This window comes from Fusarium mangiferae (assembly GCF_900044065.1).
Source record: "Fusarium mangiferae strain MRC7560 genome assembly, contig: FMAN_scaffold041, whole genome shotgun sequence".
NCBI lineage: Eukaryota > Fungi > Ascomycota > Sordariomycetes > Hypocreales > Nectriaceae > Fusarium > Fusarium mangiferae.
Genome location: NW_024573961.1, coordinates 2683 through 13794, shown reverse-complemented (window position 1 = coordinate 13794; position 11112 = coordinate 2683). Strand labels below are relative to the sequence as shown.

The window sequence follows — 11112 nt, the reverse complement described above, 5'->3', positions numbered from 1 at the left end:
TCCCTATGGACACGCTCTACTGCACGATTGACACTTCGCGAATAGAAGATGAGAATRCCAGGCCCTCGGCTGGGCTGGTCAGAGCGACAGTGGAGAACGAAGTGCGCGCCGAACTGGATAATCCCACTTGGCGATGTAGGGCCGTGACGAAAGACCCAAAGAACCCCCACCGCATCAGGATTAGCTGCAGGGACGAAAGCGAACATGAGGCTGTGAAACGAATCGCAGAGACAAAACTAGCCCGAGGGACTCGTGTCCTAGGAGATGACCTCTACCCGATCAAGGTGGACAATGTCAGTCGCACCGCGGTGCTGAACGAGATAAACGAAATTCGGACAGAAGCCGCCGAGACTCTTGGCCGAGAGAACGACACCGAGGTTGCAAAGATAGCATGGCTCAGCAAGAGAGATATTCCCAAAGCGTATGGCTCGATGGTCGTATACCTCAAGAAGCGTTCGGAAGCTAGACGATTCATCGGCGAAGGATTCTTCGTGGCTGGAGGAGAGGCTGGCACTGCAAGAGTGTCTGAACGCCGTGAACGCCCAAATCAATGCTATAACTGCCAACAGATTACGAGCCACAAAGCTTGCCAGTGCGACCGACCGCAAGTCTGCGTCAGGTGTGCGCGAGAAGGTCACCATCATAGCAGATGCGCGGAAGCGGTCCCGAGATGCGTCCCATGCGGCGGCCCTCATGAGTCAAACAGCAGAAATTGTCAGAAACTATATCCATCACAGCATGAATAACGGATTCCGATTGTTTCAACTGAATGTAAGAAAGCAAGGGCCGGTACACGAGAGCCTGATGAACGACAAGAATATTCAGGATGCGACGGTAGTGGCCATCCAAGAACCCCAAGCACGACGGATGCAAGGAAAGCTATTGACGGTGCCGATGGGGCATCACGGATGGGTCAAGATGGTGCCGACAGCGGAGAGAGAAGGTAGATGGGTGATCCAGAGTATGCTTTGGGTGAACAAAGAGGTGGAAGCGGAACAGGTGTCAGTAGAGTCCCCAGATGTGACGGCAGCGGTTATTCAGCTGCCGGAGCGTCTGGTCTTCACGGCGTCTGTCTACGTCCCGGATGGAGATGCCGAAGCTCTACAGGGCATATGCAGTAAGCTTGGTAGGGCCATCACGGAAGTGAGGCGAAGATCAGGGAGAGTGGTGGATGTGGTGATTGCTGGCGACTTCAATCGACACGACCAGATGTGGGGAGGAGACGATATAGCGGCGGCAAGACAAGGCGAGGCAGATCCGATCATCGATTCGATGAACAATTTCATGCTTCGGGGCCTTCTCCGGTGGGGCACAAAGACATGGCAAAGCGGAGACTACGAAACAACGATTGACTTGATCCTTGCTTCCGAGGAGCTTCCAAATGCGGATATCAAATGTGGGATACATGGTACGGAGCACGGATCAGATCATCGCACGATAAAGACGGTGTTCGACATCTCAGTTCCGGCGCCGAAGTAGGAAGAAAGGCTTCTGTTCAAGAATGCACCCTGGAAGGAGATCAATTCAGGATAGCGAACACACTAAGGGACAGGCCAGCGGGAAACACGGTGCAGCAGAAGACGGACAGACTGATGATGGCGTTCTCAGAAGCTGTCCAGACCTTGACACCGAGAGCCAAACCGTCTCCATACGCAAAGCGTTGGTGGACCGATGATCTCACACAGCTGTGACACATTTATACATACTGGAGGAACAGAGCGCGAGCTGCGAGACGTGCCGGCCAGAACCTCTCGAACCTCGAGGGTACAGCGACCGCCGCGGCGAAGCAGTATCACGGCGCCATCCGACAGCGCAAGATGAACCATTCCTTATTTGATTTTCCCGTACGACCGACATCCGCAGCCTCAGCTGCTTAGACGACATTTGCGGCATTATGCCGCTTGACAACTGAGGGCCATCGTACCCTCATCATCATCCTCGCCTGTAGCCCATCGCTGCCTCGACCGACCTCTGTAACTTCGGCGCCGAACAAGACTAGTAGTCCTCAGCTGCGCGACTTTCTGGGCCCTCAGTTACCTCCAACCCCGACGCATAGGCCCCAAATGACTCGCTGCCCTTCTCGTAGCGCAGATACTGCATGTCCGACCTTTGCAGCCGTCTTCTCAGAACCAGGATCAACCGATCGTTATTTCAAGTGCTCTTTTGGTTGGCTACTACAGTATGTCTGCTAGTCGTGCGTCGCGCACATGTCATTTCGGAAGGATCGGAACTTTGACGAGGCATATAAGGGTCGGGTCGAGATATCGCCCTAAGAGTCTCAGCTATGAATTAGTCAAAAGTTTATTAGACCCGGCCGGACAAGCACGGCCTCATGAACGAGGGCAAGATGTGTACGGTGAGAAGTCAATCAACCATATTTAGTTATTTCGAATTTTACTGACCTGTCGCTACTCCTGTTCTGTACCTTGTACTCTCGGAGCTGTCTGTTCGCATGAAAACGCTATTTGGGTAGGGTCTAGAGACTGACCATTCCTTACCATTGTAGGTGCCTGTGCGTCAAGTACGGGGGGTTAGAGTGGCCGGGCAAAGGGTCGGCTGACTGGGGGAGTAAATTAGATACCTTGAATTTGTATGTAGCTCCACCAAGAAATAAGTCACTCGTTTACTTGAATTATCTCAGATGCGCTCATTCCATCCTCTTCCTGCTCCTGCCAGTATCTTCATATTTGCGCCCATCGCCAACGAACGAATGTCGTTCAGTGTTAAGCTTGGAATGATCGGGATTTCCTAGACCTCAAAGATTCGCTGCTCAATCAATTTTGTGCTTCTTGGCTTTTCTTTAGCTTTCTTTGGTTTCCCTTTTCGTAACGACTTTTTTCGTGCCTTTGTGAGTTGTCGTGTTGTCAGCTGCCTCACAAATGGCTATGGTCGACCATAGGATCCCGTGTTCGACTTTTTTAGTAAGAGCTCCGTTTTTAGGGGGAATGTAGGCGACTCTTCTCGATCTAGCATTAATTCGTTGTTACTCTCGCCATCAAAATTGGCTGTTGTCGACGTAGGTAGAGTGGGAGACATTTGTGGCGTTGACTGATCCCGTTCTGGTAGCTCGCTGAGCCTCCAAAGTGCATGGAATACTGATTTCCGGACGAACAGCGATGTGGTATCTGTAGACTCTGCAGTTGGATGTGAAAATTCTGATAAATTGAAGTAAAGCCTGTGTTGCATATAAGCGCCTGAATACTGTAGACCGCACCTTCTAGCAATGGGTTCGCCAGACCCAGTCGTTGTGAATGCTGATTCGTGCTTCTCTATTTGCCGTTCAGTCACTAGCTCAAACCCCCGGATTAAAGCATTCACTGCAGCCTCCAATCTGACATCGTCGTACTTAAATTCGTATGGCGGGCGTGTATCTTCTAGCGCTCTGATCGCCGCCGTATAGTCCGGGTTTTACGGTGCTAAACGAGTGGCTTCGTCGGACTCTTTACCGTCAAGAAGAGGACTTTTCCCCGATAACTCGACTATATCCGGCATAATAGAAAGATATAAGTAACTATCTCATTTTCTCGAAGAAACGTTCACCCGGGCCTAGACGCGTCTGAGCCTCAAAAGCTTCGTACGCGATCATTTGGGCACTAAACTCATGTCATCCTTTGCCACAAATAAGTTTTTTTTAGGGTATGCACAGCCGACAATACTTATAGTTTTTCTGTAAGGTATAAATTGACGCAATGAGATATTTGGTGCCTTTCAATCGCTCCGTGATTTGAAATCTCTCAGCGTCGTCTTGTAATCTTTTGGAAACTTTGCCACTCATGATGGCTGTAGCCACATGACAGTGGTCCTCTCGCGAAACGCCAGGCACTCGCGCCTAAACTTCCTGTACGTCTTCGGGGTCGACGTAATGCAGCATTTCCTTTGATCCCATGCAAGAAGTGTAGATAACGAGCAAATTCCTAATTTGTGTCAGACTTGGGTTCGTTAGACTGAAAAGAATTGAGGCTTACCTCGTCACATTTCGCACCAATTATTTTATGCCATGTTCCAAGCTCCAACTGATCATGCATACTTGGTATCTGAAAGATCACTTTCAGTAAAGGAGATCCCAAACAGGCATGTTCTATAAGTTTCTTGCACGTGAAAGATTTGTGCTCACTCAACCTTACCCGCCATTTCGCCTCGTTTAAAGGATCCCGAGAATGGTAATAAACGATTTTTGCATATATGCGGCCGTCAGAAAGTGACCCTTCGTTGACATAATTCTCGGAAATTGTATCAAAAACGTCTTGTTCAAGTTCTGTTGTCTGTGAGTGTCTGGCAATGAATGAGAAATCGTAACGCTTACTAGTGTACAGCTCAATTGTCCACCAATTTCCTAATCGACGGATTCCAAGACAGCGTTGGTGCGACTTCGTCCTTCAGCGCAACGAATATGAGCTTCAGGAGGTAGATAGAGCATAGGCGGCTCTTCACGTTGAATATCCTCCGGTGCTAACTTTGATAGTCTTAAAGCAGTCACGAATATCTCCTCAGAGACTTCTCCCAGGATAGGATTTCGAGGATTAATTCGATCGCAGCCCTCTTTTTCAAACATACATTTGAGTTTATCGACTTTTTTACACTCAATGTTGCCGTTGCAAGATGAATTGTCAGGCGCGAATACAAGGTCTTCGATCTTGGTTTTCACGATACCTTGGTATCTTCTCTTCTTTTCTTTGATGATACTTTGGTTAAATTGTTGAGTTGGCTGCTCCTCAAGATGTCTGCGCAGTGTCAGCAAGGCAACATGGATGAGAGACTGGGGCAAAAAGGAAAACGCAAGCTTCCAGTACCGTCAGATCACCATGTGGCCAAGCTAATTCCTGTTAAATCACTTCCTCCCAACCAAATAGATAGCTCTTTGTTCGAAAGTCTGTGTTTCATGCATTTTGAAAAATTGAGGAAAAGTCCCAAGTACCAGGCCAATGGTCAGAATATGAGCCAATGCGCTCGTCTCAAAGTGGATCTTTCTTTTCGGAAAGCGAGCCAGCGTATTTACAAGACACGCCCGTCAACAGCAAAGCCCAGGACTATATAATGTTAGTTTAGGATACTTCACATGAACGCAGTTCAAAGAAACGACATATCGAGAAAGGGCATAGGAGGAAGAAAAAGAGACCACGCATCACTCACCGAATGCCGATGTTCCACATATCGAAGATTGAAAAGTAACATCGCCGTAGGCCGACTCAAAAGGTATTGGAGAGCCTGCAACCGCCAAAGCAACCGGTAATGTTGCCGGCGACGCAGTCCGCTCACAGACTGTTCGGATACATGCATCCGCTTTGGCGCCTCGTGTCGAAACTGTCCGAAAAGCGCTCATGATGGCTCATGCCACATCTTTCGTGCTCTGTCGAGCATGTGTTTGTAAGAAGCATGACTCCTTATGATGTCCATATCCCAGCCACCAGCGGGTCGGACCACCTTAGTCATACGGTCTCAACAATAAATGACACCGAGATACATCCGACTCAATCATAATGATTATCTTTGTCGTTGATGACAAGTCCCTCGAATATAAGTTGAGAATTTAGATCGGGGTACATTCGTGTCAATATCATCCTCAACGAAGCGGTGCATCACGTTCCCGATTATTTTGTGATAGGTCGTGCGCAGATATCGGCTGGCTTCAAATTCGGCAATAAGAGCTATTTACGGACTTGAGAGTAGCTTTCATTTCAAGTATGAGGACTACGCAACAAACCGCCCTGTGAATGCGAATACTCCGCAACACGTCGCTACGATACGTTACAGATCCTCGCCTTTAATGATCCTGCGGTCGTCGAAGCTCAATCATCATTTCCAAATCTTCATTGAACCAAACTCCCCCTGCCCCTCCAGATACACACCTAGCTGTTATGTGCGTCCACATAGGACCGCGCATTTGCTCGAGGGGTGCTACTACCCGGGCCTTGGGAGCGCACACTACTGCCTGGCAGTTGCCGTAGGTAGTCGAGCGGCATGTACCAGCATCGATCGTAACATTCCCATCATCGTCGGTGAAACCCGACCAAGCTGCGATAGCAGATGGACAGTCGAGCCTGTTTGGGCCGGGGTTCTGCAAGAATCTTCATCAGTGCTGTGATCGCAAATTCTCAATTTAGTTCCTACCTCGATGCAGGCTAATGGTAGATAACTTTTCTTGAGGTCATTCAGAAGAACCGAACTGTCGACTTCGTGAAGAGAGTCCCACAGAGGTTCGTGGGAGAGTGGAAAACTGGAACTGCTAGGCGAGGATCGAAAGAAGGAGTGTATAAATCTCTGACTCCATCCCAACATAACGAGCAGAAGTAGCGCCCCAGCAATGCTTGTCGCCCATGAACTTGGTTGCCGTTTGATGGGAGGAAACAAAGTTTGCTTTGCCTCTCGCCCCGACAGGCGTGCATCCATCCTTACAATATAAGGCAGGCAATGAAACAGACTGGACTTTATCCTTACTCAATTGTACGGTTGAAATGACCGACGAGAGAAGAAAACGAGGTAAAGACTAACAGAAGGCGTGAGGTCGTGAGCGCGGAGACAGCTTGATGTGGCAAAGCGTGGATGAGATCGTTCCATTCTTATTAGATTGCCCTCACCCGATTTATCTACACTCTACGTTATTTTAGGTTATCACCTGCCATTTTAGGGTGTATCGACAGGGGCCGAGTAGCCGGGTCGCTCGTCTCGTAAAGCTCAATAATTCAGAGGTCTGTGGTCTAGGGTCTAGGATCAGTGTACTCTATAGCTAGAGAGCGCACAGTCCTATGGAAATCGCGCATTCCATATAGTAGGCCAAAGTGCAAGGCAGCGGCAAACATAACGCGAAGGCATTTACCAATTCAACATAGAACGTATCATGAATAGAAAGGGAGTTTGTCTAGTTAGACTAACATAGAACCGTGCCTACGAACATATTTATCTAATGATAAAGAGGGAAGGAAGTTCCGCTTTACTGGATTGAAACTGACTTCAAGTAGACTACGTACTAGTCAGACCTATCTCACCGTTACCGGTAGCTCTAGGTCAATCTACTTAGCAAAACTGGAAATTAATACCGACTCCTTGAAACGGTGGACTGAAATTTGCCATTACACAAAACCGTGCATGCGACATGCGTCGAGGCGATGAGCGCCACAGATTTCCCGACCTGACCGGGCTGCTCTCTCAACTCCATGTTTGAGATGAAAAGTGGCCATGATTAAGTTCCCTTACAGGCCCCTTGGGCGTGGATTTGATACGGATCTTGCCAACTTGTCCATGTGCCCGAGATGCCTCTGAAATGAATATACCGTTGCTTCCGAACTTGTTGATATTCACTGTCTGGATTCTGGCCCAGCTAAATACACACGTGCCTCGAAATCGGCAAAGTCGGCTTTCCACCTTGAGCAATGCTTCTCAGTTTAGGATACCATTCCTTGTATTAGCGCACTTTCCTCGGTCCAGGGTGCAGCGGCTAACTATTTTAGCGAAAACTCTTCATCCCAGAAATCATTTGAGTTCGTGGCTTGCGCATTCCGTCCGAGTACTGAATCTAGCGGGCGTTTTCTTGGGCCCGCTTACTCAGGTATGGACATTTGTTGTTTTTAGAATTATGTTCCAGCTACGTTTGTTAATCCGCTCGAGATCGAGACGCGGCAACTAGCTTATGAGGGTGTGTTGAGAGACGTCGACTGGCGTGGATCTTTGAACCCGAAGAATTTGGTGTGCCTCGTATTAGCAGCTCTCTTGCACACTATTTAAGAAGTAAACGCGGATAGGCTGCTCCAATTTCCCTATCAGTCCGCGTACCAAATCATTCAGCGCAGATCTTTGCTCAAAGCCGCGCGTTTTGCGAGGTGGGGTGTCACGAATGCGACGTTGCAAAGGGCTTCTTATCATCTGCTTTTATTCTGGCCATATTTTAATATGCAGCTGTACTGGTCGCATCACTTTTGAACAAACACAAAGTCGTTTTCGTCCAAACGGCCAAGGCAGCAACAGTGGGGGCTGGCAATAAAGTTGTCCATCGTCACGTCATGGACCTACCGTAGCTCTTATCGGCTACTAGGCGATCTATACCGGGGCGGGCCGATCTAGACTGTAAAAAGGAACATTGAAGCGTGGAGCAGGATGGACTGCTTAGCTTGACTTTTCAGCTCCTCTTGATTCCTGGCGTCTGGTCAGGTCATGATTGACACCTCGTATTCGAGCTTGTTCCGTGTTTCAATTCTATATGTCTCATAACCCCGCCTTGCTCCGTGCTCAATCAATGACGGAGTTGTTGGCTTTTGAGAGTTCCGCAACATAATTTAAGGATGACTGCAGTAGCACAGGCAGACACGACACGACCCACTATTTGCTTTCCATGGGGGTTGAAAATTTGCAGCCGTTTCCTGTTGAGGGGGATGTGTGTGTATTGACTGTGGCTAACTAAGCTCTCGGGCCGAGTGGTCCGGCTGATATACAAGGTAGGTGCCTCAGGCACCTTCAACAACTATCACCCCTGTATTTATGTAGAGGCTCAATGTACTGATGTTCACACCGTGCCTGCTTCACATCCAAGGGCTCTTCAATTTGGCTGCCTGAGGTTTCAATCCAGCCAAGTGTCGTCAACAAAACAGTCAGTCACCTGTACCCCTCATCTTCAGCTTTACATTTCATCCATGATCGATGGCAACATGGCTTCCACAAAACGGGCAACAGCGACATTGTCCGTTGATGAAATCGCCGCTATGAGCGATGCCGAGCTTGGCCAGTTCATGACGAAACATCGTTGTCCCGATGGCGGTTATGAACTTCCTGTCGACGGATGGGACAAGCTGTCCAAGGATGAACGCAGCCGTCTCGCCGAGAGACTGAAGTGAGTTCTCTCCCACCTGCTCAACGCTCGTCCTTCACGATCTCCGCTAATGACAACGTAGGGCCTAAGAACGAGGCCTAGCCCAGAACCCCACGGCTTGTTCTCGCCCACTCGATCTCGACGACCTCGATGCGCGCCTACGTCGAGTACCGGCCGACAATAGCTTTTCGTTATGCCTTGAACCAAGATCCGTCGAGCGATCGGAGTCCGCTACGCCACCGTTCGACCCACAGGTCTACGGGACGAGACCCGAAATCGAGGCTTACCATGGGCTCGTCGATGAAGGTGGCCGCCCATTATACCCCATCGACCTTATCCAGGATCTGTTCCGGGACTTGGATAGCTACGCCGAGACATTACGGCCTTGGCAAGTAAATATTAGCCCACTATCCCTCCAGGCATATTCCAGAAACAGTTGCAGAGGTGGCGAGACTTCCGCAAGTGGCAAAACGACAATCGTGGCCGCGAGGATGACGATGGTGGTTTCCCAGCGTACGTCGAACGGCAGAAGTATATAATACAGCAAGATTGCATCGGGTTAGTCGAGTGGCAGAAATACATATTACCACGAGAGTCCAGGAAGCAAGCTGATGCGGAGAAGAAGGAAGCTACTGCGAAGCGCCTGGCTGAGATCGATGCGAACCCATCATGCCTTGAATCGCAATGGGAAGACGTACAATGGGAGCGCGAAAGGCGGCGAAACGCTTACAGGGAAGCGGCTGCCGAGGGTTCCGCCACTATGCCGAAGCAGTGAAGCGCCGGCTTGCGCGCCACGACTTCACGCCACCATTCGAGCTCGACGAAGACCCCAAGAAACAGGACAAGCTAACGACATGGATCGAGTACCTCAATTACGAGTATTGGTGGCTTGACAAGCACACCRGCGACATCGAACGCCTAGAGCCAGAGCACGACAAGCTGTGGCAGGAGCTCGTCGATGAGAATATCCTAAGACCCCACGAGACAAAAGAGTTTGTGCAGACCGATGCATCTGGAATGGAGCGCGAGACAGAAAAGGACCAAGCCATGAAGGCCGTGCAGAGRATAGARTCTAAAGCGAAACGAATATATGTGTTGACTCAGGAAGACCCAAAACGTTTGCATATTCCCAAGGCAAAGCGAATAGCGATGTTGAAACATGGCGCGGAGGAATTGCTTGCCGCAAAGCGACGATTGGAACAGGCTCGAAGACGATCGCATCTCATTGTGCAATTTGTTCGGGCCACATTCGACTACGATGAAGCGAAGAGAGATGCTGCTCGTCACCGTATCCTTGTGCAATGGGTTCTGGACCAGGTTCCCCTGATTGAGTCTGAGGTGAACCTGTCTAAAGCTTCAAGGCCTGGGTCTAATGGAAGGACGAGGACAAAGAGGAGGCGAAATGCCGATGAAGGGTCCCCGGAGGGACAAAGCCCAAAAAGGGTGAGGTTTGACGTCCGGGAATGCAGGTTGGCCAACACAAGGGTCCAGTCAAAAGCCACAGAGACGCAGGCAGAACCCGAACATCCCGCCGCTAGCAGTTTGCCCCAGGATGACGCTCAGGCAATGCTTGGAGGACCCCGTCGCAGTCCACGTATTGCGACGCGTCGAGACGTCTCCAGGATAGCTGTTGAACCTAAAATATTCCAATCAAGATCACGCTCGAAATCAGAAGCGACGGCTGTACAGCCATTGAGGCCTCATTCGCAGATTCAGGACACGAAAGCGAGGAGACGGTCGCGAAGCAGCAATCAGGGTGATATAGCTAAATTTACATGGTCGTCGCCGAGGCGTCGGCAGCGAAGGCGTAGCTGATGGGGGACTATGAGTTTAAGTAAGCTAATAATACATATTTGAAACGATTCTTCAACCACTGTCGAATGATGACTTTACGATCTAGCCACAATTCACAAAAGGATGCACTCGTTTCTTATCCTATCGTGATCCTATTTATGGCGGGCGTATGCAACTCACTTAGACTCTGCGTACGGTAGCGACACCTACTGCTAACACTCGACCGTTGTCTGAACCAGTCGAGTGGTGATCCGTACGGAAATCGAATTAGTCGAACGGGATTGGTATGCCCTATCCGCCTAGTATGCATAGAATCATGTACAGGTACATCATGCACCCAGTACAAACGTCCTAGTACGGCGACGTGCTTCGATTGGTAGACATACCTTACCGGTCTCGAGCAATTAGTATAGAAATAAATACGGGCTAGTATTATAGGGAAACCCGTCGGGGTGGGCTGGTATACAAAAATGCCCCGGGCAGTACGAACATTGTACCTGTCTACATTGGGTCACCACTCG

At 49.6% G+C, this 11112-nt stretch overlaps 5 protein-coding genes across 5 annotated transcripts; 3 read left to right on the top strand and 2 right to left on the bottom strand.

Moving 5' to 3' along the window:
- Positions 1-5: 5 nt before the first annotated feature.
- On the top strand, positions 6-1479 carry FMAN_15497 (uncharacterized protein; the record flags this gene model as incomplete). Its single annotated transcript, XM_041826314.1, has 2 exons — positions 6-523; positions 570-1479. 2 exons carry the CDS (start codon positions 6-8, stop codon positions 1477-1479), a joined length of 1428 nt encoding a protein of 475 aa, XP_041691588.1.
- Positions 1480-3734: 2255 nt separating this feature from the next.
- On the bottom strand, positions 3735-4885 carry FMAN_15496 (uncharacterized protein; the record flags this gene model as incomplete). The annotated part of the gene is made up of 5 exons (XM_041826313.1): positions 3735-3914; positions 3966-4255; positions 4304-4374; positions 4422-4721; positions 4833-4885. The coding sequence occupies 5 exons, from the start codon at positions 4883-4885 to the stop codon at positions 3735-3737; spliced, it is 894 nt and encodes a 297-aa protein (XP_041691587.1).
- An 876-nt stretch (positions 4886-5761) lies between these two features.
- On the bottom strand, positions 5762-6276 carry FMAN_15495 (uncharacterized protein; the record flags this gene model as incomplete). Its single annotated transcript, XM_041826312.1, has 2 exons — positions 5762-6055; positions 6109-6276. The coding sequence occupies 2 exons, from the start codon at positions 6274-6276 to the stop codon at positions 5762-5764; spliced, it is 462 nt and encodes a 153-aa protein (XP_041691586.1).
- A 2360-nt stretch (positions 6277-8636) lies between these two features.
- On the top strand, positions 8637-8886 carry FMAN_15494 (uncharacterized protein; the record flags this gene model as incomplete). The annotated part of the gene is made up of 2 exons (XM_041826310.1): positions 8637-8818; positions 8880-8886. 2 exons carry the CDS (start codon positions 8637-8639, stop codon positions 8884-8886), a joined length of 189 nt encoding a protein of 62 aa, XP_041691585.1.
- Positions 8887-9496: 610 nt separating this feature from the next.
- Positions 9497-10612, top strand: FMAN_15493 (uncharacterized protein; the record flags this gene model as incomplete). The annotated part of the gene is made up of 1 exon (XM_041826309.1): positions 9497-10612. The coding sequence occupies one exon, from the start codon at positions 9497-9499 to the stop codon at positions 10610-10612; it is 1116 nt and encodes a 371-aa protein (XP_041691584.1).
- Between the last annotated feature and the right edge of the window lie 500 nt (positions 10613-11112).